Below are 26627 nucleotides of genomic sequence, written 5' to 3' on the forward strand. Positions count from 1 at the left end.
TTTCATAGGGTGATGTGTTCAGAAAAGGAGGCAAGACTTTTTTTTTCCCCAGAGTTTTTTTAAATTTAATATTCAGTGAAGAGAAGCCTTTAGACTGTGGTATGAAGCCACTCACTGTGAGGAGGACTGGCTGAATGAGCTGAGCCATCTTGTCATGACTCTGGTCGTGGAGCTTGTCAGGAGTCAGTGTTTTGTTTTTCTTACCTGACATGCCTGTTCCTGAGGTAAGGCTGACTGGAGGACTTTTTGCTCCATGCTAATGCTGAAGTTACATCTGTGAGCTGACAAGCAGGATCTTCAGACAAAAACAACCATTTCATACAGCGGCAGAGCTCTGCCACTGCCTTGTTTTTTCCCAACTTTAGGAAATGTGGTAGTTTATAAATAGCTTCATGAGAGCGGAATTTGTTGACTATAATGATGTGTAATCTTATAAGTGTTCAGGCCTTGGTTATGTTTCCTTTCAAATGCCCACATAAACCTACCCAAGCCAATAGAATGTGTATGTAAATATTCATCTCATATCTGATAATTTCCTCTGCCAATCAGTATGTGGGTAACCAAGCTGACGACACTCAGCAAGGCATGTTAGGAAGGTGTGAGGGACTTTTTTTTTCTTAGCTAGTAAATCCACTTGTGCCAGAAAGTGAAACAGATTTGTAAATGACTTTTATTAAAAAAAATCTTTATCCTTCCAGTACTTATCAGCTTCTGTTATGATCCACAGTAAGTTCTTTTCTTTTTGAATTTCCTTTCTGCCTGACCACAGTGCTCTGCTGACACCTCTGTCCATTTTAGGAACTGTCCAGAGTAGGAGCAAATCCGCATAGAAAACCTATCCTGCTCTGGACAGTTCCTAAAATGGACACAGGTGTCAGTAGAGAACACTTGCGGTCAGGCAGAAAGGAACATCAAAAAGAAAAGAACTTCCTGTGGATCATAACAGCAGCTGAAAAGTACTTAAAGGATTAAGATTTTTTTATATAAGTAAATTACAAATCTGTTTAACTTTCTGGCACCAGTTGATTTTAAAAAAAAAGTTTTGCAGTGGAGTACCCCTTTAAGGGTTATCGGCCAGTAAAAATTGATGGCCTTCCCTCCGCAAGTGTACTCTTTTTGTAATGGCAGTGCAAATAACTGCATTGGTGCCCCATTTACTTGATTTGGACAATGCTGCAGTTACTTTCGCAGTTGCTACTAAAAGTCTGGTGACTGCCAGGATAGAATAAAAAATTGTACAAATAAAATGTTGTGTCTTCAGTACTGACACAAGTGCTGTGGTCCCTTCAAACAGCTGAACAGCAATGGTACCAAGTGCTTGAACTTCACTGATACAGGGGATAGGAACTTTTATAGATAAACCCCAATTAAGGTTACATTCAAATGGGAGTGCATCAGCAGTGTATGTGACGCTGCGGATGTGTTGCCAGCACACACAGAGTTATGGCAGAGTGAGATCCCTGCTGCTGCCCATAACTGCCGGCGAAAAATCCGCAGTCACTTGCAGACACACAGAGCTACGGCAGCAGGGAGCTCACTCTGCCGTAACTCTGTGTGTGCTAGCAACACATCCGCGGCGTCAAATACGCTGCTGATGTACTCTAACTCAGCATTTTGGCTTAAAAAAAACTAATATATATATATATATATATATATATATATATATATATATATATATATGTATATTATTATTATTATTATTATATATTTTTTTTTTTCATATAACAGTGGCTTTCCCACCTCTCTCCATACAGAACACTTAAATGCTTGGCCCAGCCAAGTAATCATCTTTATGGTGCGATCGGAAGAGATAACTGTTGGCCGAATGAGTGTTCATGTGTTGCTATCTTTTAGATAATATGACCAAAAAATGTGCACCACTGAGATATAAACTGATGCTATACAAATATAGCAATACCTATCAGGTACATCAGACCACACAGGTCAGTCAGGAGACTGCCATCTTATTTTTATATCTGTTTTTATATCTGTCTATGTTTGTGTTCCCAATAAACTTTGATCTTTAGATATATATATCCACTTTGTGGTCTGATGTATTTAATAGGTAATACCTTTTTAGATAAGAATCGGGAGCAGAGTGCTATGTGATGAGACTCCACTTATCTGTTTCTGCAAAAACCAGAGGCATCATGGGAAATTTAGGCTGTGTTTGGAAAGCCACAGCACAGGGAAGAAGGAATCAAGATGTACAACTGCCAATAAATGGCAGATTAACTAAAACAGGTAAAGAAGTTGTAAAGCTTCCTTTTATTATCTGTAAATAATGTGAAAATAAGATATAAGGAGACCCTGGCAAGCCTTCTTCTCTGGGCTCTGCCTGGAGACAGACAGGGTGGTAGTAACATACTTCCTGAGATCCACATTGTCACATCGGTTGTTAGCCAGTGTATCTCAAACATCTACTCTGTCAGACATAAGGCAGCTGTTCAACACCAAGCTAGACTAGGACTGCCTCTTACCATGTCTGCTTCAGTAAGGAGGGAAGGAGGAGTGCAAGGCAGGCCAGACAGGTACTGGTGGTGGGGGACTCTATTATTAGGGAGACAGACAGGGTGATCTGTCACAAAGACCGAGATCGCCAAACAGTCTGCTGTCTTCCTGGCGCTCGAGTTCGGCACATGGCGGATTGGGTTGACAGGTTGCTGGGTGGGGCTGGAGAAGACACAGCAGTCATGGTACATATTGGCACCAATGATAAAGTAAGAGGTAGGCGGAGTGTCCTTAAAAATGATTTCAGGGACTTAGGCTGCAAGCTTAAGGCAAGGACCTCCAAGATAGGGATCGACCGATATTGATTTTTTTAGGGCCGATACCGATAATCTGTGGACTTTCCGGCCAATATCCGATAACTTAGCCGATAATTTATACCGGAATATCGGTATATTTCACCACTCTTCCCCCCCCCCTCCCCAGCCCTACAGAAGCCGCTGCAGATCAATGATTTAAAGCGGGCGCTTTTTTGGGGGCCAGAGACCGCCGCTGCAGCCACCCGCTTCTCCCCCCATGCCGGTCCTGAGTTTAACCACTGCCGCTGCCCCATTGCCTCCCCCATCCCCGCTTTTATAATTACCTGTTCCCCCGGCCCGCGCTACCACCGCCGTTGTCCCCCCCCCCCCCTGCTCAGAGACCGCCGCCGCCCACTTCTCTCCCCCTGCCTGTCCTGAGTTTAACCACTGTCGCATCCCTGGTTTTATAATTACCTGGGCCCGGGGTCCGCGCTTCTTCTGGCTCTCATCCTGAGCTGTCACTGTGCGCACTGACGGTGACGTCGTGTTGAGGATGTCACACGTCATTGTGCAGACAGTGCAAGACACCGCAGGAGCCACAAGTAGTGCGGACCCCGGGAACGGGTAATTATAAAACCGGGGATGGGGGAGGCAATGGGGCGGCGGCGGTGTGGTGGGGGTGCGGTGGGTGGGGGCGTGGCATAATCGGCAAGATAATTGCCGATACCGATAATGCCCAAAATCGTGATTATCGGCCAAACCGATAATAAGTCGATCCCTACTCCAAGGTAATATATAGGTAATATAATAGAACTGGGCCGAATTCTCTGTCGGATACCGGCTCTACCGTAGGGTCGGGCTGCACCTCAATGGGGAGGGTGTAGCTGTGCTTGGTGAGAAGATGGCCAGAAGGGTGGCAGAGTGTTTAAACTAGGTACTGCAGGGGAGGGAACCTACAACATAGAGGGGGAAGGTAGTGTAGATAGAGAGATGGGACTTAATAATGTACTTGGGGGTGGAGCAGAGGGAGGGGTTAGAATAGTTAAAGGGGTTATCCAGGAAAAAACTTTTTTTTATATATCAACTGGCTCCAGAAAGTTAAACAGATTTGTAAATTCTATTAAAAAAACATAATCCTTTCAGTACTTATGAGCTTCTGAAGTTTAGGTTGTTCTTTTCTGTCTAAGTAATCTCTGATGACACGTGTCTCGGGAACCGCCCAGTTTAGAAGAGGTTTGCTATGGGAATTTGCTTCTAAACTGGGCGTTTCCCGAGTCACGTGTCATCAGAGATTACTTAGACAGAAAAGAACAACCTTAACTTCAGAAGCTCATAAGTACTGAAAGGATTAAAAAAATGTAATAGAAGTAATTTACAAATCTGTTTAACTTTCTGGAACCAGTTGATATATATATAAAAAAGTTTTTTCCTGGAATACCCCTTTAATAGGGATAGGCGTCATAGGAAAAAAAAAACATACACTATTGAATTGCATGTTGACTAATGCCAGAAGTCTGTCCAATAAAGCTGACGAACTGAAGTTGATAATATCTGAGGAGGATTATGACATAGTGGGTATAATAGATACATTGTTGGACGATAGCTGTGACTGGGCAGTCAACATACAGGGTTATAGTCTATTCAGGAAGGATTGGACAAAACAGAAAGGGGGAGGAGTTTGTCTTTACGTAAAGTCCAGTCTGAAGGCCGCACTGGGGGAGGATATACAGGAGGGGAACGATAATGTGGAGTTATGGGTAGAATTATATGGAGATAAAAAAAATAATAATTCTGATAGGGGTTTGCTGTAAGCCACCAAACATAATGGAAGAACCAGAAGATCAATTACTGAGGCAAATAAACAAGGCTGCAAATCAAAATAATGTGGTAATAATGCGGGACTTTAACTATCCTGATATAAACTGGGAGACTGAGACCTGTGAATATCATAAAGGAAACAGGTTTCTGACTATAGCTAAAGACAATTATCTGTCCCAAATGGTGCAGGGCCCGAGGGGGCGTCCTACTGGACTTAAAGGAGAACTCCAGGACATAAAATTGTCCCCCATAGTGCCGGCAGTAAAAAAATAAAGATGTACATACCTTCCTCCACTCCCCCGGGGCCTCCAGTAACCGGCTCCGGTCTCCGCCGCGATCCACTTCCTGGTTGCCGGTGGTCTGATGAATCATACTGCGCTCAGCCAATCACCAGCCGCAGCGAAGTCCGACTCGGCCGGCGATAGGCTAAGCGGCAGTGTGACATTTTCGGCCGCAGGTGCCGGTGTAGTGAAGAATTTTGTGTCCTGAAGCGTTTTCGCACTGCCGCTCAGCCTATCGCCATCCAAGTCGGACTTTGCTGAGGCTGGTGATTGGCTGAGCGCAGTATGATTCATCCGACCACCGGCAACCAGGAAGTGGATCGCAGCGGAGACCGGAGAGGGTTACCGGCGGCCCCGTGGGAGCAGAGGAATGTATGTACATATTAATTTTTTTACTGCCAGCACTATGGGGGACAATTTTTATGTTCTGGAGTTCTCCTTTAATATTAACCAACAGACCTTATAGAGTAACTAATGTGCAGGTAGAAGGACAACTAGGAAATATTGAAGAACAAGTTATAATGTATTATATTATGATCACTAAGGGAATCTCTCGAGGGGCCACAAAAACAATGAACTTTAGGAAGGTAAGTTTGATAAACTCAGAGAAGCCCTTAACAATATAAATTGGGAGAATGTCCTCAAAAACAAGAATACTGACACTAAATGGGAGACTTTTAAAATTACCTTAACCCCTTAAGGACCAATGACGTACCGGTACGTCATTGGTCCTGCTCTTCTGATATAACGCGGGGTTACACAGTAACCCCGCGTCATATCATGGCGGGCCCGGCGTCATAGTGAAGCCGGGACCCGCCTCTAATAGCGCGCAGCGCCGATCGCGGCGCCGCGCGCTATTAACCCTTTAGCCGCGCGCTCAAAGCTGAGCCGCGCGGCTAAAAGTGAAAGTGAAAGTTCCCGGCTAGCTCAGTCGGGCTGTTCGGGATAGCCGCGGCTAATCGCGGCATCCCGAACAGCTGACAGGACAGCGGGAGGGCCCCTTCCTGCCTCCTCGCTGTCCGATCGCCGAATGACTGCTCAGTGCCTGAGATCCAGGCCTGAGCAGTCATGCGGCAGAATCGTTGATCACTGGTTTCTTATGAGAAACCAGTGATCAACATAGAAGATCAGTGTGTGCAGTGTTATAGGTCCCTATGGGACCTATAACACTGCAAAAAAAAAGTGAAAAAAAAAAGTGAATAAAGATCATTTAACTCCTCCCCTATTAAAAGTTTGAATCACCCCCCTTTTCCAATAAAAAAAAAAAACACAGTAAAAATAAAAATAAACATATGTGGTATCACCGCGTGCGGAAATGTCCGAATTATAAAAATATATCATTAATTAAACCACTCGGTCAATGGCGTGCGCGCAAAAAAATTCCAAAGTCCAAAATAGTGCATTTTTGGTCACTTTTTATATCATTTAAAAATGAATAAAAAGTGATCAATAAGTCCTATCAATGCAAAAATGGTACCGTTACTGTGTAACCCCGCGTCATATCATGGCGGGCCCGGCGTCATAGTGAAGCCGGGACCCGCCTCTAATAGCGCGCAGCGCCGATCGCGGCGCCGCGCGCTATTAACCCTTTAGCCGCGCGCTCAAAGCTGAGCCGCGCGGCTAAAAGTGAAAGTTCCCGGCTAGCTCAGTCGGGCTGTTCGGGATAGCCGCGGCTAATCGCGGCATCCCGAACAGCTGACAGGACAGCGGGAGGGCCCCTTCCTGCCTCCTCGCTGTCCGATCGCCGAATGACTGCTCAGTGCCTGAGATCCAGGCCTGAGCAGTCATGCGGCAGAATCGTTGATCACTGGTTTCTTATGAGAAACCAGTGATCAACATAGAAGATCAGTGTGTGCAGTGTTATAGGTCCCTATGGGACCTATAACACTGCAAAAAAAAAGTGAAAAAAAAAAGTGAATAAAGATCATTTAACTCCTCCCCTATTAAAAGTTTGAATCACCCCCCTTTTCCAATAAAAAAAAAAACACAGTGTAAATAAAAATAAAAATAAACATATGTGGTATCACCGCGTGCGGAAATGTCCGAATTATAAAAATATATCATTAATTAAACCACTCGGTCAATGGCGTGCGCGCAAAAAAATTCCAAAGTCCAAAATAGTGCATTTTTGGTCACTTTTTATATCATTTAAAAATGAATAAAAAGTGATCAATAAGTCCTATCAATGCAAAAATGGTACCGTTAAAAACTTCAGATCACGGCGCAAAAAATGAGCCCTCATACCGCCCCATACACGGAAAAATAAAAAAGTTATAGGGGTCAGAAGATGACAATTTTAAACGTATTAATTTTCCTGCATGTAGTTATGATTTTTTCCAAAAGTCCGACAAAATCAAACCTATATAAGTAGGATATCATTTTAATCGTATGGACCTACAGAATACATATCAGGTGTCATTTTTACCGAAAAATGTACTACGTAGAAACGGAAGCCCCCAAAAGTTACAAAACAGCGTTTTTTTTTCAATTTTGTCGCACAATGATTTTTTTTCCCGCTTCACCATAGATTTTTGGGCAAAATGACTGACGTCATTACAAAGTAGAATTGGTGGCGCAAAAAATAAGCCATCATATGGATTTTTAGGTGTAAATTTGAAAGAGTTATGATTTTTTAAAGGCAAGGAGCAAAAAACGAAAATGCAAAAACGGAAAAACCTCCGGTCCTTAAGGGGTTAAAGGGGTACTCCTGTGGAAAACTTTTTTTTTTATCTGGCATCAACTGGTACCAGAAAGTTAAACAGATTTGTAAATGACTTCTATTAAAAAAAATCTTAATCTTTCCAGTACTTTTTAGGGTCTACAGAGGAAATTGTTTTCTTTTTGGAACACAGTGCTCTCTGCTGACATCATGACCACAGTGCTCTCTGCTGACATATCTGTCCATTTTAGGAACTGTCCAGAGCAGCATATGTTTGCTATGGGGATTTTCTCCTACTCTGGACAGTTCTTAAAATGGACAGAGATGTCAGCAGAGAGCACTGTGGTCATGTCAGCAGAGAGCTCTGTGTTCCAAAAAGAAAATCATTTCCTCTGTAGTATTCAGCAGCTAATAAGTACCTGACGGATTCATTTTTTTTATAGAAGTAATTTACAAATCTGTTTAACTTTCTGGCACCAGTTGATTAAAAAAAAAAAGAAGAAGAAAAGTTTTCCATGGGAGTACCCCCTTTAAATTCTCACTGTAAGATGTATATACCTTATGGGAATAAAAGGGTCAGGAATAGAAGAAAACCAATGTTGATTAATAAAAATGTTAAGGGGGCAATAAATGAAAAAATAAAGCATTTAAACTACTAAAACAGGACGGCAGTGGAAAAGCGTTAAAAAGCTATAGAAAAAAATGTAGAATATGTAAAAAACAGATAAAAGCCGCAAAAGTAGAGACAGAAAGACTCATTGCCAAAGAGAGTAAAACTAACCCCAAAATGTTCTTTAACTATATAAATAGCAAAAAGGTTAAAAATGAAAGTGTAGGCCCTTTAAAAAATGATGAGAAAGAAATTATAGACGGGGATCAGGAAAAAGCAAATATATTAAACAAATTCTTCTCCACTGTATTCACTGAGGAAAATGAAATGCCAGGTGAAATACAGTGTGATAAGGTAAACTCCCCAGTACAGGTCACCTGTCTAACCCAGGAAGAAGTACAGTGCCGCCGGCAAAAAATCTGAATAGACAAATCACCAGTTCCAGATGGCATTCACCCCCGTGTTCTAAAGGAATTAAGTAATGTAATAGACAGACTCCTATTTTGTATATATGTAAATATATATATATATATATATATATATATATATTCTATAAATAGGACTCTATAGTGACAGGCTCTGTTCCCCAGGACTGGTGCATAGCAAATGTGATGCCAATATTTAAAAGGGGTCAAAAGGTGACCCCGGGAATTATAGGCCTGTTAGTTTATCCTCCGTTGTATGTAAACTGTTTGAGGGTTTTTTAAGAGATGCTATTTTGGAGTATCTTGATAAAAATAAATGTATGACTCCATATCAGCATGGGTTTATGAGGGATTGGTCCTGTCAAACTAATCTGATCAGCTTTTATGAGGAGGTGAGCTCAAAACTGGACATGGGGACTCGCTGGATGTTGCATATCTTGATTTTTCCAAAGCTTTTGATACGGTGCCACATAAAAGGTTGGCATAAAATGAGAAGGATTGGGTTGGGGGAAAATGTGTGCAAGTGGGTACGTAACTGGCTCAGTGATCTGAAACAGAGGTACTTATTCTGATTAGGTGTCTGTTACTAGTGGGGTACCACAGGGGTCAGTCTTGGGTCCTATTCTTTTTAATATATTAATAACCTTGTAGAGGGTTTGAATAGTAAAGTAGCAATCTTTGCAGATGATACTAAACTTTGTAAAGCGGTAAACACTATAGAGGGCAGTGCACTGTTACAAATGGATCTGGATAAGTTGGAGGTTTGGGCTGGGAAGTGGCAGATGAGGTTCAACACTGATAAATGTAATATTAAAAGCAAAAAACAAGTGGCACCGATAACTCATAAACAGCCCTCCGAAATGGATCACAGACAGGCACTGCAGGCATCCAGGTATATCCAGTCGCGGCGGTGCTAGGACAATATAATAGTAGGTATCAATAATAAGACAACTAAGAACAAGACAGGCGTCCTGCACTCACCGCATAGGTACTGGTCATTCGGCTCCCATCTCGGGATGCTCCTCCGGTTCGGCTGACAAGGTAGCGTGGATCGCTCAGAGTGCTCCACGCTACCTTGTCAGGCGATCTGGAGGAGCAACCCGAGATGGGAGCCGAATGTTGTAGGCTCCGTTTTGGAAACAGGCACACTGGTTGCAAAACACTGAGTTAGGACATCTACTCTGTTTCACAACCAATGTGTCTCCAGCTGTTGCAAAACTGCAACACTCAGCGTGCATTGATAGTCGAAGGGCATGCTGAGAGTTGAAGCTGTTGCATAGCTACAACCCCCAGCATGCACAGACTACCAAAGGGCATGCTGGGAGTTGTAGTTGGAACTCCAGCTGCTGGAAAAATACAACTCCCTCACCTCCTGCTGCCAGGACCGCCGCCGCTGCTGCCACAGCTCCTGCCACCGGGACTGCTGCTGCCGCCGCTCCTGAGGGTACCCCCGCCGGACCGGGGAGAGGTAACAGCCCCATTCACCCTTTTTTCTGGGTCACCAGAGACCCGATTGACCCGGAATCACCGACATGGGGGCTCTCAGGACCCCCCAACCCCCCCCCTGGGGTTTGCATGGGGTGCCTGCTGATAGATGTCAGCAGTTACCCGGTCCGGTACAAGTACGCCCTGGGTCCTTAAGTACCCAGGGCGGGACTGCCGCGGCGAAATTGCTGCGTCCCGAACAGCTGGGGCACACAAGGAGGGCCCCTACCTGCCACCTGGTGTCCGATTGCCGAATGACTGCTCTGTGCCTGAGATCCAGGCATGAGTGGCAGAATCATTGATCAGTGTTCTCCTATGGGATAACAATGATCAATGTAAATGATGAGTGTCTTCAGTGTTCTATCCCCCTATGGGAGCTATAACATTGCAAAACAAATTTGGAAAAAAAAAGTTAATAAAGATCATTTAACCGCTTCCCTCATAAAAGTTTCCCATTTAAAGAAAAAAAAAACTGTAAATAAAAATAAACATGTGGTATCGCTGCATGCGATAATATTTAAAAGGTAAGGAGGAAAAAACAAAAATGCAAAAACTGAGTCCTTAAGGGGTTAAACCAACTGGTGCCAGAAAAATAAACAGATTTGTAAATTACTTCTATTTAAAATCTTAACCCTTCCAGTACTTATTTGCTGCTGTATACTTCAGAGGACGTTTTATTTTTTCTGGAGTTCTTTTCAGTCTTGCCACAGTGCTCTCTTTTGACACCTCTGTCCATGTCAGGAACTGTCCAGGGTACAAGCAGATCTCCATAGCAAACCCCTCCTGCTCTGGACAGTTCCTGATATGGACAGAGGTGTTGGCAGAGAGCACTGTGGTCAGACAGAAAATAATTCCAGAAACTTCCTCTGTAGTATAAGGAGGTTTTCAGGCAGGGAGTATTTTTTTTAATGCCTTGGGGGTGATTATGAAAAAGGAAAGAAAAACTGTTCACCCACCTGTCCCACTTACTGGGCTGAGCGGGCATTTCTAAATGATATGTCACAGTAAAAAGAGTAGGAACCTGGTGCCATCAGGTGCCGGCCATGAAAGTGAGCATGCTGTCTCATTTCACTGTACTCTCAGGCATTTAAAGCATGGAAAACCACTTTAACACCACAAGATAAAAGATGTGGGACTTTGGGGACATTTTTTCATAATCTTATTTTCAAAGGATCCTACTAATAATAGCCCAAAACAGAGAGCCTCTTTGGCAGCGTTTTTGTTAGCCAGTGCTGTATAAACACACAGAACATCACTCTCTAAAGCAGTGTTTCCAAACCAGGGTGCCTCCAGCCTTTGGCTGTCCAGGCATGCTGGGAGTTGTAGTTTTGCTACACCTGGAGGTACCCTAGTTGGGAAACACTGCTCTAAAGAATGCTTGGCTGTAATATTGTAATGCATCAGCACAACATTAAAGAAAGTAGGTAAAAGTAAATACCAGATATACAGTAGACATGAATATATAATGTCATCACTTATGTGTAGAGGCTCTGGCAAGCTATTTGCTGTGAACAGCTGAAGCACAGAACACCCATGCCACATGTCAGCCCACACTGGAATCATAACGTTGCACCTCCTCCTGGCTACGTGGCACGCTGTGGCTCTTACTAGGTGATCAAGGAAGCGTGCCTCCTCAAGTCAGACACACATTTGAAGGACATGAGATATAATTGTATTAATGTCACTTCCCTCACTGTGATACACTTACTTTGAAAGAATATTTTCTGTCCATACTTCAAAGTCATTCTAAATCTCCTTTTCATTTACTGTTCTGCGTGCAGCAGTTATATGAAAGAAACTGCTGTTTCTTTGGAATGTGCTTTGTTTTTAAGTGAATAAGGAAAGAAATTTGTAAGATCAGTGGAGTAGAAAGCATCACAAGAGCACTCTTAAAAGACTGTACTTCAGTTATTATTTTTTTTATTTGAGGTAAAAGGTCCCAGGGTGGGGGTTTATGTTATACAGTTTATTAAAACTAGCAAATGTCATTGTTCTTTTATATACATTTTTTCTCTATGCATATGCATAAGTTCTGTATAGAGCTGCAGAATTAAGATTTCTTAAAGCGTACCCGTCAGACCACTCAAAAAAACGTAACTGTTATACGTTGCTCAGTATCTCATCCTGATCATGTACATGTACTTTTTTATGTGTCGATGACCTATATTTCTCTCAGAATTAGCTTTATTTCTGAAATACCTTCATTTTGTCCACCAGAAGCAGGGGGGCAGGTACTCACTGTGATAACCACTGTTCCCCCTCTCTCTCCTCAGTCCAGTGCTTCCGCACCAGGGTGCCTCCAGCTGTTGCAAAACTACAGCTCCCAGCATGCCAACACATCATTTGGCTGTGCAGGCATGCTGGGAGTTTTAGTTTTGCAACAGCTGGAAGCATATGATTGTAGTCCCCCTTTATTACACACACACACACACACACACACACACACACACACACACACACTGGCTTCATATATTCTTACACATACACATTAGATAGACACACACACCTACATGCAGGGACACTTACTTTTTCGTCTGCGATGCCATGTGTTTGTCTCACACAGCAGACATCAGTGAGAGCTGGGCAGCAGTCTTCCTGCCCCTCCCCCTTCCCTTCTCTTCACATGAGTCTGTAGTGTGTACAGCCCCTCCCCCATCCAACGTCCAAGATGAAGCAGTGTACAGAGAAGGACTGAATGCATTCCAGAAGGCGGGGGGTGGGGGGGTAGTTGTTTGACTGGCATTTTCAGTATGAAAGACTGAAAATGTTCTAATGAAAGCAATTGCAAAACCTATTGGTTTTGCATGCTTTACAAAATATCAAAAGTTTTTATATCTGACAGTGCCTATTTAAGGGTACGTTCACACGTACGCAGATTTGATGCACAGGATTTTCTTCTGCAGATTTCAATGTAAACTACCGTAAATTACTGAGCACAGCTTCTAATCTACAGTCACAAATCCTGTGCATCAAATCTGCGCAGAATCCTGTATGTGTGAACGTACCCTAAAGGGATTTGGGTTAGTTCAGGCTTACTCTTAGGAACTCTGGATACAAGCTGGCTCTAAGGCCCAGATTTATCAAACTGTGTGAAAGAAAAAGTGGAGAGATTTTCCCACAACAACCAATCACAGCTCAGCTAACAAGCTCTGGTAAAGTGAAACCGTAGCTGTGATTGGTTGCTGTGGGAAAAATCACTAAATTTTTTTCTCTCACACAGTTTGACAAATCTGGGCCTATCACTTAACAGAACATGAGCTAATTGATTGAGAAGAACATGAGTCATGACTTAGTTTGAATCCCTCGGTTTCAGCTTAGTCATTAAAAGTTTTCATCCTTTTTTCCCCTAAATACATGGGAAAATCTGCTTTAAAGTGAAATTGTTCTTTAGACAGTGAAGTTATTGGAAAAAGTTACAAAGAGGAAATGAGTAATATTTGAGTCCAAAATGTTTTTGTGCCAACCCATCATATTTCTGTGTTCTCCATAAGGTGGTGACTCTTCATCTTCAGTCTGTGTTTTCATACGTGGAAATTATAAAAGGGACCCAAAGCACTTATACTCTGCCCTTGTTTTTTGTGATTCGCTGATCTATTTGCAGAGCCTCTCCATTCCTTACATAAATGTACAAGGATGCAAAATTTATGCAGTCAGTTTTTTGTCATAGATATCCAGGGAGACAAAAAGAAATGACTTAAAGGGGTTATCTCACAAATTACATTTATTATGTCTAAAGGATAGGTGATACATTTCTGACTGCTGAGGCTTCCACAGTCGCTAGAATAGGGTTCCTGAGTCGATCCCCCTCATGACCAATATGAGAAGGTTGAATGGTGTGGAGGTCAAACATGTGGTTGATAGAGACCAGTAATTACCTTAGTGCATAACTAAACAGGTTCTTGCGATCAGTGCCACAAGATGATGGTTTGAGATCAGACTCTCACTATTTTTATCTTATTTATGTGTGTTTTAGGTTACACTCACATTTGAAACATTGCCCTACATTCAGGTATATATGTTGGCATGTCGGTAAAATGGAATGCTGACAAACACTATGGCATACCCATACTAGATCTGTAAGTTTAACAGACCAAGCCTAGTCTACTAGTGAGTACGTTAAGTCCATCTCCGAGTGTGTACGTTTTTTTTTTTCTTGTGGGACTCAAAAGCAAAAGAAACTGTAAATAAAATAAAAAAGTATACACATGGAAATGGACCGAATATACCCAATAGTAGCCTATCATCTATACCGGCATATACCCTGAGCGTAGGCTACTTTTGAAGTGAGAAGGTAGTCTTAGATTGTTTGGTTACTGTGGGCAACAAGTGTATGTTTTCTGTTATGCTCCATATAACCAAATCTTACATAGATGGCTATTCATTTTAATAGCGGGCATGTATTCGTAACATAATTCATAAGGTTGAAAAAAGACCAAAGTCCATCAAGTTCAACCTATAACCCTAATGAGTCCCTACTGAGTTAATCCAGAGGAAGGCAAAAAAAACTCATACTAGAGGTAAAAATTCCTTCCCGACTCCAAATATGGCAGTCAGAATAAATCACTGGATCGACTTTCTGTCCTTATAGATCTAGAATGCATAACCTGTAATGTTGTTGTTCTCCAAAAATTCATCCAGACCCCTTTTAACCATGACCACCTTCTCTGGCAGAGAATTTCACAGTCTCGCTGCTCTTACAGTAAAGAATCCCAGTCTGTGCTGGTGTAAAAACCTTCTTTTCTCTAAACGAAGAGGATGCCCCCTTGTTATAGATACAGTCCTGGGTATAAATAGATCATGGGAGAGATCACTGTACTATCCCCTGATATTTTTATACATAGTTATTAGGTCTCCCCTAAGCCTTCTTTTTTCTAAACTAAATAACCCTAATTCTGATAATCTTTCTAGGTACTGTAGTCCTCCCATTCCCCGTATTACTCTTGTTGCCTGTGTGGTCTGACTAGTGATTTGTACAGCTGTAGAATTATTTCCTAGTCATGGGCATCTATGCCCCTATTGATGCACCCCATGATTTTATTTGCCTTGGCAGCAGCTGCCCGACACTGGTCACTACAGCTAAATTTACTGTTAACTAAGACTCCCAAGTGCTTTCCCACGTCAGTCGTCCCAAGTGTGCTCCCATTTAATACATAATCCCCGCCCGGATTTTTCTTACCCATGTGCATTACCTTACATTTATCAGTGTTGAACCTCATCTGCCACTTCCCAGCCCAAACCTCCAACCTATTCAGATCCATTTGTAACAGTGCACTGTCCTCTATAGTGTTTACCGCTTTACAGAGTTTAGTGTCATCTGCAAAGATTGCTACTTTACTATTCATCCCATCTACAAGGCCATTAATAAATATATTAAATAGAACAGGACCCAAGACTGACCCCTGTGGTACCCCACTAGTAACAGTTACCCAATCAGAATAAGTACCATTAATAACCACCCTCTCTTTCCTATCATTGAGCCAGTTACTTTCCCACTTGCACACATTTTCCCCCCAGTCCAATCCTTCTCATTTTATGCACCGACCTTTTATGTGGCACTGTATCAAATGCTTTGAAAAAATCCAGGTATACGACATCCAGTGATTGCCCCTGGTCCAGTCTGGAGCTCACCTCCTCATAAAAGCTGATCAGGTTAGTTTGACAGGACCGATCCCTCATAAAGTCATGCTGATATGGAGTCATACATTTATATTTATCAAGATACTCCAAAATAGCATCTCTTAGAAAACCCTCAAACAATTTACATACAATGGAGGTTAAACGAACAGGCCTATAATTCCTGGGGTCACCTTTTGGCCCCTTTTTAAATATTGGCACCACATCTGCCATGCACCAGTCATGGTGAACAGTGCCTGTTACTATAGAGTCCCTGAATATTAAAAATCTGGATCTGTCTATTACATTACTTAATTCCTTTAGAACACGGGGGTGAATGCCATCTGGACCTGACGATTTGTCTATTTAGATTTTTTGTAGTCGGCACTGTACTTCTTCCTGGGTTAGACTGGTGACCTGTACTGGGGAGTTTACCTTATCACACTGTATTTCACCTGGCATTTCATTTTCCTCAGTGAATACAGTGGAGAAGAATTTGTTTAGTATATTTGCTTTTTCCTGATCCCCATTTATAATTTCTTTCTCATCATTTTTTAAAGGGCCTACACTTTCATTTTTAACCTTTTTTCTATTTATATAGTTAAAGAACATTTTGGGGTTAGTTTTACTCTCTTTGGCAATGAATCTTTCTGTCTCTATTTTTGTGGCTTTTATCAGTTTTTTTTTACATATTTTACATTTTTCTCTATAGCTTTTTAATGCTTCTTCACTGCCATCCTGTTTTAGTAGTTTAAATGCTTTATTTTTGTCATTTATTGCCCCCTTAACATTTTAACATATTGGTTTTCTTTTATTTCTGACCCTTTTATTCCCATAAGGTTTATACATCCACCAGTGAGAATTTAAGATATTTTTTAAGTCTCCCATTTAGTGTCAGTATTCTTGTTTTTGAGGACATTATCCCAATTTATATTGTTAAGGGTTGATTTTGTGGCCCCTTGCCAATTGCCAATCCCCTGCAGTGTACTACCAAACTTGGCTTGCCTTGGCAGTAACAGCCAATTGCCAGGGGATCAGCTGGTTGCTTTCCCGGTTTCTGTAAAAAAATAAATAAATAAATAAAGGAGCGGTCTTAATGAGACTATAAATACTATTAAAATTACAATTCCCCCCCCCCCCCCCCCCCCCCCCTCTTTTGGCTAAAATTGCCAGCAGACTCAAAAGAACAAGCCCTTCAGTTTGTCCAAGGCAGTGCATTCACATGAACACACAATTGGTCAATTCTGTATGGTAATGGGTACAATGCTATTATTCACCTAATGTGCAGCTGGACAATAGGGATAAAACACATGTTGACTGTGTGAATAATTATGACGCCATGATAGTATTGAGAAAGTCACCAAATACTGAACAGTAATGAATCGTTTTATAGATGAGTGCTTATAGTTATAAAATTATTGACACACAGCTGAGGAGGGAAGTAGTTTGAACATAAGTACTATGATTTGTACAGGTTTTTTTTACCTGGCTACTACGATCTGTAGTGTAGAAACGTTATTGACACGTTTTGTGCTTGTTTGAGTGTACTACAGAGTTCAGGAACCAATTGAAAGGTAGATTTAGCAATATTTTTCATTTCTGCAATGACTTCCACCACTGATAGTGAGGCCCAGGAATTCACTTGGTCAGTCTGTTGAGTCCTGGGCTTCAATCTGGACTTTTGGGTGAGGCTCAGAAAAAAACGTTTGAGAAGCCCTGAAATAGATCATAGCGTTGAGTGTAAATGCTTGTCTGTTATCACTATAAGGTAATTTGCTAATATCAATATATGCTTTTGTAAATATTCTTTACAGGTATGTAACAAACATCAATTAAGAGATTTCTGTTTTATTAGTTTGAATACAATTTACTTTGTCAACTTCCGTTTGCTGAGCAATAATGGAGATGAGCAAATATTAACAAAAACATTAAAAAAACATTTATGGTTTTCAAATTTCTGCAGGATTTCTCTCACTTCATAAGCTGTTAACCAGAAGTACTTAGCAAGGAAATGGTTTCATTGCATGTTTAAAAAATAAAAAGAATCATTAAAAATGGCTACCCATATAATCATGTTACAAAGACAATAAAAATATATACAGTTAGAAATAAAAATAAAAAAAACATATTAGAATCTGGTTTTAATTAGTTAAAAAATACATTTACATTTTGGTTTTCTTTTTTATGATTTTAGTAAGTGTATGGAGATATCATTTTTGAAGCGTTGGCGTGTTTGTAAAGATGCATTTACTCCAGTATTCTAGATGGGAAGACGACAGGAATTGTAAATTCCCCAGCACAACTTGAGCATGTTTTACTGGTTTCCACTGAGATGCCTTAGATCAAAGTGGCATAAAATGTAGCTGGTGGATTGGCGTGCAAGCTCAGTATTCCAAGTAATCTGTGTTTTAGAAAAGACTTGGATTGCAGCTTCCTGGATTACGTTTCACATCTAATAGCGCTTTTTGTTTCCCAAGCCAGTCAGAAGGATCTCCAATTTCTTCAAATGTCATAAATGATAAATATCTCTTAAGCTAAAGAGCAAGCATTCTTTTCTACTTCTTGTTTGATCACTCAGAACCTCAGTACATCTTTCTAATATTCTTCCTATTGTGCAAGGCATGTAAAACATGATGCTGAGAGATAAGCGACGAGCTGAGCTGTCTACAAATAGTGTTGAGCGTAAATGTACATCCTAATGCCTTGGTACTTTGCTCTCCATGTGTACATTTATGATTGCGCTAATGTCTGCCATTTACCCTATAGATGCTGTGATCAATACTTATCTTGGCATTTAAAGCATTGTGGGCACTGTGTACAGCTCATCACATCACCCGCAGCACGACTACAGGGATCCTCTCAGGCCACTCTCAGATGATCCTCTTCTCTTGTCTGCCTTCTAGCAGACCAGAGAAGTAGATTGCCAATAATAATGATCATTTCTATGCCTTTGTAATCTAATGATTGCTTTAAACTGTTCCATATGAGGAAATCAAAATGTGAAATAAATTGTAATACAAAAAGTTAAAAAATAAAATAAAATTGTGAATAAGCCTCTTTTTCAGATTTTACCCCAAAAAGTATAAAAATAAATAAATAAACATATTTGGTATCAGCACATGCGTAAATGGTCCCGTGCGGTGAATGGCATAAACATTAAAAACCAAATGTGCTGCTTTTTCGTCACATCACATTCCAAAAAATAATTAATTAAAAGCAATTAAAAAGTCACATATACACAAAAGGGTTATCAATAAAAACTACAGATCATGGCACAAAAAATGAGCCCTCTTACAGCCCTCTACACAGAAAATTAGTTATAGTCGGTAAAAAATAGAGCAAAAAAAAAAACAACTTTGTTTTTTTAAAAGCAGTACAATAATAGAAAAGCAGGTAAACATGGGTATCGTTTTAATCGTATTGACCCATAGAATAAATAGAACATGTCATTTTACCATACTAAAGTGAAGTGAAAGTTTAAAGTAGTAAAGGGAAGTGTACAGCTTGAAAATGAAAACCCTTCAAAATTTGCTCAATTGCGGTTTTCTTTTTAATTTACCCACACAAATAATATGTTTTGGTGGCACCATATATTTTATGGTGAGTTATGTTATTACATTGTACAATTAGTCGGGCAAAAAACAAGCTCTCCTATGGGTCAAAAATAAGAGTGAGGACTCTTAAAAGACAAGGAGGAAAAAACGAAAATGCAAAAAGGAAGCTGGCTGTGTCCTTAGGCCCAAATGGGCGGTGTCCTTAAGGGTTGGGGGTGGGGGGGGGGGGGGAACTACCCTAGAAATGCATTGACTTGGTGAAAGGGTTATATGCCTTAATTTTACTTCGAAATAAAGGCTACATGTTTACTATAATATGCTGGAGAAAAAAAATATGTTAGCTTATGCTATGACCTGCAGTATTTTTAGCTTCTTACTTCTTAGAAGTGACACGCAGGGGACCTGGGAGCCACTACTTGCTTTCCAGTTATTTCATGTTATATTTATGTTGTACTCTCTTAGGTGGATATCAGACAGTTCTCTTCTGTTTAGTCATTTAATATGCTTCGCTCCATGAATAAACCATTTATCACATCTATGACCTGTCTTTTGTCCTCTTGGCATATATAAGGTTTCGCACACATTAGAAGAATTTTAGTTATTAAGAGATACAACAAATTTAGGCATTCATACCGCTGTTTATATTAGTGCAGGTAAACATAGAATCATGTTAGTTTACGGAGGAAGCCTGTAACGTTCACAATTCTCCATACCAGTGCTCCCCCACTAAGCCGCAGAATCCCTGCTGGAGCTAGGATTGTGTACTTTGGTTGTCCATTGCAATAACTACTTGTGTTGCATTATTTTTACCCTTGGCAAGCTGTCCACAGACAGTATTGAATCTGGCAGCTTCCCACATGGCCCAGTAAATATTGTCATTTATGTGATGTCGGCTAGATGGATTGCCTGCTGAACACGCCAAAACCCAAATTAGATTCGGCTCCCTGTGATACTGTGGTATTTAATAAATTATTTTTAGCTGTGTCTGTGTGTGATGTACAATATGGTATGTATTAATAGATTGCTCGCTTTCGTGTCGTTTTATATGGAGAGTGACCATATGTCGTTTTATATGGAGAGTGACTATATCATAACAAGTGTTGAGGGTGAGATATATTAGGCAGGAAGGTAACAATAAAAGCAGGAATAATGGGCAAGTGTAAGGATCTCAGTGACTAGGGCAAAAGTGTGATAGCTAGACAATGGAGTCATAACTTCTTCCAAACAGCTGGACTTTATAGGGTATTCTTTGTATGTAATGGTTAGAATCAACTAAATTAGTGAATCGGTTACAGGGTCATGGGAACACAAGGCTCCCTGGTGTGTATGTTGAGTGAAACTTAGACTATCTGGTCTGATTCCACTGAATCAACTCATTGGGGGGATTTACTCACTAATTTATGCTTTCTAGCCTATAAAACATGCAAATTTTAACACTACATGTGACTAACTTTTTAAGTGGGAGGCCGACAGATCTTACTGTCATTTATAGCAGCAGCTATTATAACATCTATTTTAGCACAATTCTAGATTTGCTTTTCCAAGATAGATAACTAAAATGATTAATGAATAACAGTGACCAAAAATACGCAATTTTGGACTTTGGAATTTTTTTACGTTTACGCCATTGACCGTCCTGTTTAATTAACATTATGTTTTCATAGTTCGGACATTTGCGCATGCGGCGATACCACATATGTTTATTTTTATTTCTGTTTACATATTATTTTTTTATAGGAAAAGGGGCTTGATTCATACTTTTATTTAGGAAGGGGTTAAATCACATGTATTCACTTTTTTTTTTTAAACTATTTTTACACTTTTTTTTTGCCCCCATAGTGGACTATTACTTGCAATCCTTATATTGCATATACTGATCAATGATAGGCCATAGCATAGCACTGATAAGTGTAATCTGTGCTTGGTTGCTCTAGCCTGAGTCTAAGGCTTGGAGCAATCAAACAACGATCGGACAGCGCGGAGCAAGGTAAGGCGCCTCCCTTTGTCCTCTCAGCTGTGGCAATCCAGAACAGCTCCGCTGAGCTAACCAGCATTGATTTCTGCCATTTTAGATGCCACGATCAACTTTGATCGCGGCGTACCAGACATCAGCCTGATCGGCGATGTACGGTATGAGCCGCGGGTCCTGGTCGCTGATATATATCTGATTTATATCTGATAAGTTGATTGATTGAAACAATAATCAACCAACTTTTTGATGATGAAAATAATCATGATTCGCAGCCCCAGTATATTTCAGATTAAGCCCAGCATCTCACATGCTGGCTGTTATGTGTTTTGGGGGTTCCTCTTGTAACAAACTCTGCACCTGTAAGAGCAACACATTATCCAATAGGTTTTATGTCTCTGAATATAGTGAAGGGTATTTCTGTTCACTGAAGCTAGCAGTTTAAGACTGGGTTACACTGGAAGTACTGGTGAAGCACATGGTTGTATCCCTGTATGTTTTAGCCACATAGCAGACTACTGGTCTACAGCCATAACTTGTCCACCAGGCTTTACAATTATGAGCCATACAGTCAAATACCCTTCATTTTTCAGTTTGAATGGATAAGTGTTATGTACATAAAAATAGGGGAAAAAAACATATAAAATAATCGGACCTGTATCTACACCTGGTTCTAAGCTCCCAGAAGTCTTTTCAGGTACCCTCAGCAGAGTTAGTTGTGTAAGATAAGGTAGAGATACCAGGGGATTTACAGGATAAGCAGATAGCGTCAGTCCTCCCAGTGCAGCCTGAGAAAGGCCCATCTCCGCTTGCTCTGCGCTTCATAGAAAATGGCCTATAGAACATACAATGAGTTGTACATGAACAGAAATATGTAAAGTTAAGCTCAGCAGGTAGAACAATGCTGGATACATTTTCTACACAACTGTGTTCTACATTCAGTGAAATGTCAGTTCATAGATGGCAAGATGGTGTCTAGTAATAAAGACCTAGGAACATTGGATTTGTCTGTACGTGCCACAAGCTACTCCCTGCTTCCTAGAAAATACATGCTCTCTGGTCCTGGCACTGAAAACCACCACTGCTACATGAACATGAATAGTAAGGGATTAAGAAAGTATTGTATGGTTTTAGGATTATAGCAGGGCTAACCCTGGGCCTTGCGCTTATTTTGAAACCACATATATATGGCCAGTGAATTGTCTTCATATAAAAACACCTGTTTATATGATGATGCTGAGATCTGAGGAAATAAAAAAAAGCTGGAGCCTGATTGGTTGCTGTGTTTTTGGGAACTGTGTATTAAAGTCACAGTATATATTAACACATTTTCAGGCAAATTGAGAATGCAAGGGCTTCATAATACTAGAGGCCTCAATAGGAACTAGCTAGATGGTGTGTTGTGGGATGGTGTGCTCTGCTCACTGCGGTTACCTACCTGTGATGTGAAGGAAGATGAAGTCAGTCAAAGACCTCACCACCTAACACTTCAGTGAATTATTAGAATATTATCTCAGAAATACTACTTCAGTGACCTTACAGCGATACTGCACCCATGCCTGGGGTGTGCTTTGTTCATCTCTTATTGCTTCCTAATTTAACCAAGCTTTTATATAGTTGTCATTTTAATGTATCTCAAGGGCCTTACTCTATGAATTAAATATTAGAAGTGAAGAAATGGATTTATTGAAGTAGTAAGTCAATTCCTTCTAACAGATAACGAAGGATAGGTTTACAGGTGATGCACTTTAAGGATAGTACATTGGAAATTATCTTTGTCCTGCCGCTGTCATGACTTGTTGGGAGTTGTAGTTTTGAACAGTTATATTGCCCTAGATTAGGTAAAGACCAACATAGTTGACCTATTGAGAATTGCAGAATGACTAAATGTACAAGGTAATACCTGTGCTGACATGCACAGCCAATAGCCATGCAAATGGCAATAGCAGCAGGAAGATAAAAAAAATAGGGGGGGTTGGGCACCATAAAGTGCTTTTGCTCATTCTTATAGGTACAATACAGTTGCAAGAAAAAGTATGTGAACCCTTTGGAATTATATGGATTTCTGCACAAATTGGTCATAAAATGTGATCTGATTTTCATCTAAGTCACAGCAATAGACAATCACAGTCTGCTTAAACTAATAATACACAACAAATTAAATGCTACCATGTTTTTATTGAACACGCCATGTAAACATTCACAGTGCAGGTGGAAAAAGTATGTGAACCCTTGGATTTAATAACTGGTTGAACCTCCTTTGGCAGCAATAACTTTAACCAAACATTTCCTGTAGTTGCAGATCAGACGTGCACAATGGTCAGGAGTAATTCTTTACCATTCCTCTTTACAGAACAGTTTCAGTTCAGCAATATTCTTGGGATGTCTGGTGTGAATCGCTTTCTTGAGGTCCTGCCACAGCATCTCAATCGGGTTGAGGTCAGGACTCTGACAGGGACAATCCAGAAGGCGTATTTTCTTTTGTTTAAGCCATTCTGTCCTGTTGCAACACCCATCTTCTGTTGAGCTTCAGCTTTTGGACAGATGGCCTTATGTTCTTCTACAAAATGTCTTTATAAACTTGGGAATTAATTTTTCCTTTGATGATAGCAATCGGTCCAGGCCCTGACGCAGCAAAGCAGCCCCAAACCATGATGCCGCCATCACCATACTTCACAGTTGGGATGAGATTTTGATGTTGGTGTGCTGTGCCTCTTTTTCTCCACACATAGTGTTGTGTGTTTCTTCCAAACAACTCAACTTTGGCAAATGTTACCAGTACTGCCGTGGAACATCTAGGTGCTCTTGTGCAAACTGTAAACGTGTAGCAATGTTTTTTTTTTTTTTTTTTGACAGTAGTGACTTCCTCTGTGGTATCCTCCCATGAAATCCATTCTTGTTTAGTGTTGTTATCGTAGATTTGCTAACAGGGATGTTAGCATATGCCAGAGACTTTTGTAATTCTTTAGCAGACACTCTAGGATTCTTCTTCACCTCATTGAGCAGTCTGCGCTGTGCTCTTGCAGTCATCTGTACAGGACGGCCACTCCTAGGGAGAGTAGCAGCAGTGCTGAACTTTATCCATTTATAGACAATTTGTCTTACTGTGGACTGATGGGCAGCAAGGCTTTTGGAGATACTTTTATAACACTTATAACCAGCTTTATGCAAGTCAACAATTCTTAGTCGTAGGACTTCTGAGATCTCTTTTGTGCGAGGCATCACTCACATCAGGCAATGCTTCTTGTGAAAAGCAAACCAAGAACTGGTGGATGTGTTTTATAAAGGGCACCAACACCTCCAATCTCATATCATTGATTGGACTCCAGTTGGATGACAACTCACTCCAATTAGCTCTTGGAGATGTCATTAGTCTAGGGGTTCACATACTTTTTCCACTTGGACTGTGAATGTTTACATGGAGTGTTCAATAAAAAACACAGTAACATTTCATTCTTTGGGTGTTATTAGTTTAAGCAGACTGTGATTGTCTATTTTTGTGACTTAGATGAAGATCAGATCACATATTATGACCAATTTGTGCAGAAATCCATATAAATCCAAAGGGTTCACATACTTTTTTTTGCAACTGTACATAGACAATGCAGTGGCCTCCTGCCAAATCAAAACCTGAGGGCATCCATTCTACTTGTCACCACTTGTGTATTACATTTGCTCCACCTTCCTTACCAGTCTTTCCTACCTCTCTGTTACCTGAATTAATCCATCTAATGCTTGATCTTTTTCTTTTCAGCCCTGGAATGAGATCTGATGTGAGCCCTTCTCCGTCCACTTCATCTACCAGCACCGGGCCACCTCCAAAGCTCTGCTTGGTGTGTTCAGATGAAGCATCTGGGTGTCATTATGGCGTATTGACCTGTGGCAGCTGCAAAGTATTCTTCAAAAGAGCAGTAGAAGGTATGTTCTTGTTATTTCCAATAGACAAGCCTATGAAGCAATTTCACAGTCATCTCTACGCCAAAAGTATTAAAGGGTTTTTAGTCTTAGCAAATTAAGTTGATATATTGTCTAAGGAACAGTTCTAATTTCCACTATACTTCTATATCAGTCCCTCTCAGTGTTTAAAGGGTACCTGTTATATTGAACCAGTCAGTAGTAGCTACTTAGTTTTGTTGGAAAATATTCATTATAAGGCCTTGCTCACAAATGTCAGCTTACTGTAGGGCTGGTTTTCCAATGTATACCACAAAATCAGTGTTAAAGCAAATGTGAATAAGGCTTACCCAGTAACTCTCCTCATTCTGGGCATAGTAGTCCAGTGGGTGGCCTTGCAGTTTCCAGTATTCTTTTAATTCCTTCTCAGAATTTGATATTCCAGTGAACAAACATGCCAGAATCTTAGTCCAAGCACCCAGACCTACAAAGACAGAAGAGTGGAACGTTGGAATCACAGCAGTCATTTTGTACAATTAGTGCATTTACAGCCACTTTTCCATAGACTTTAATGGAACATGTTATTAGATGTAATGGGAAACTGACAGCATGTTTACCCACAGTAAACCCAATACACTGGTTATAATGCGGGTAAACCTGAGTAAAAATATTTTTTACTTAGTAAAATTGGTCCAGCAGTCTCTGAGATATAGCCCCTGTTGTTAGTATGCAAATTGCCTCCTCTGTGCAACTGAGGCGGGAATTGGCTTGCCAAATTTCCCGCTTTCATCCTCTTTGCTCATCTATGTCCGGCCATCTTGTGAATATACATAATTCGTCACTCGCCTGTCCTAGTTCTCAGGAAAGATAAGCCACTGCCAGATATGTCTGGAATCGGCAGAGAATGTGGCTGCATTTTATTTTCCTCTCCTTATTCATAAGACATACGCGTGTGCGGTGGTCAAAAAGAATAGCTGTCGGTCATAATGTTGGAGTGCAATATGTGACAGATCCAATGAGACCATTTTGTTGGTGAGCAGTAGACAGTTTCATTTAATTTGTGAAGTGTTTCTCAGGTTGTTAGATGGAACATTTCTGAGAAATGTACAGGAGACATCTGTCAGGGTAAATTAAGGTAAAAAGGAAAAATAAATCCATGTTCTGTGAGATACTGCTGTATTTATGCACTTTTAGGTAAGGTTTTGTTTTAATATAAATTTTATTTAGTCCATTTAACTCTGTTAGCTGAGTTTTATAGAAGGTATAGTTTAAAAAGGAAGCAGTAAGAGAGGTGAGTTGACTGGTAAGATAAAAAGTCTATATACCTTTTGTGAATCCCTACACCACTCTAAGCAGAGCTAAACTATAATGAGCAGACATGAATGGGTGTTGCCCCTTGTTTCTTGTTGCCCCTTGTTTTTGACCAAAATAAAAAAAAAACGCCAAACTCAAAAACGCCAAGTGGATAAGGGTTTCTGCAGTTTCCTATAGACTTACAGCTAACATCTGGCCGCAGCGTTTTTTTCGCAAAAAAAAAAACTGCCATGCGGCAAAATGGGCATTTTTAACAGC

General features: G+C 40.7%; 1 protein-coding gene across 7 annotated transcripts in view; it reads left to right on the forward strand.

Moving 5' to 3' along the window:
• Nucleotides 1-26627, forward strand: part of NR3C1 (nuclear receptor subfamily 3 group C member 1) — a 149596-nt gene that overhangs the window by 67089 nt on the left and 55880 nt on the right. For all 7 annotated transcript variants that reach the window (XM_056574902.1, XM_056574898.1, XM_056574899.1 and 4 more), the window contains one exon: nt 24916-25079. In XM_056574902.1, coding sequence (XP_056430877.1) covers nt 24916-25079 — 164 coding nt within the window. The remainder of the gene's footprint in view (nt 1-24915; nt 25080-26627) is intronic.

The sequence above is a fragment of the Hyla sarda genome, chromosome 4, assembly GCF_029499605.1.
Source record: "Hyla sarda isolate aHylSar1 chromosome 4, aHylSar1.hap1, whole genome shotgun sequence".
NCBI classification, from domain to species: Eukaryota; Metazoa; Chordata; class Amphibia; order Anura; family Hylidae; genus Hyla; species Hyla sarda.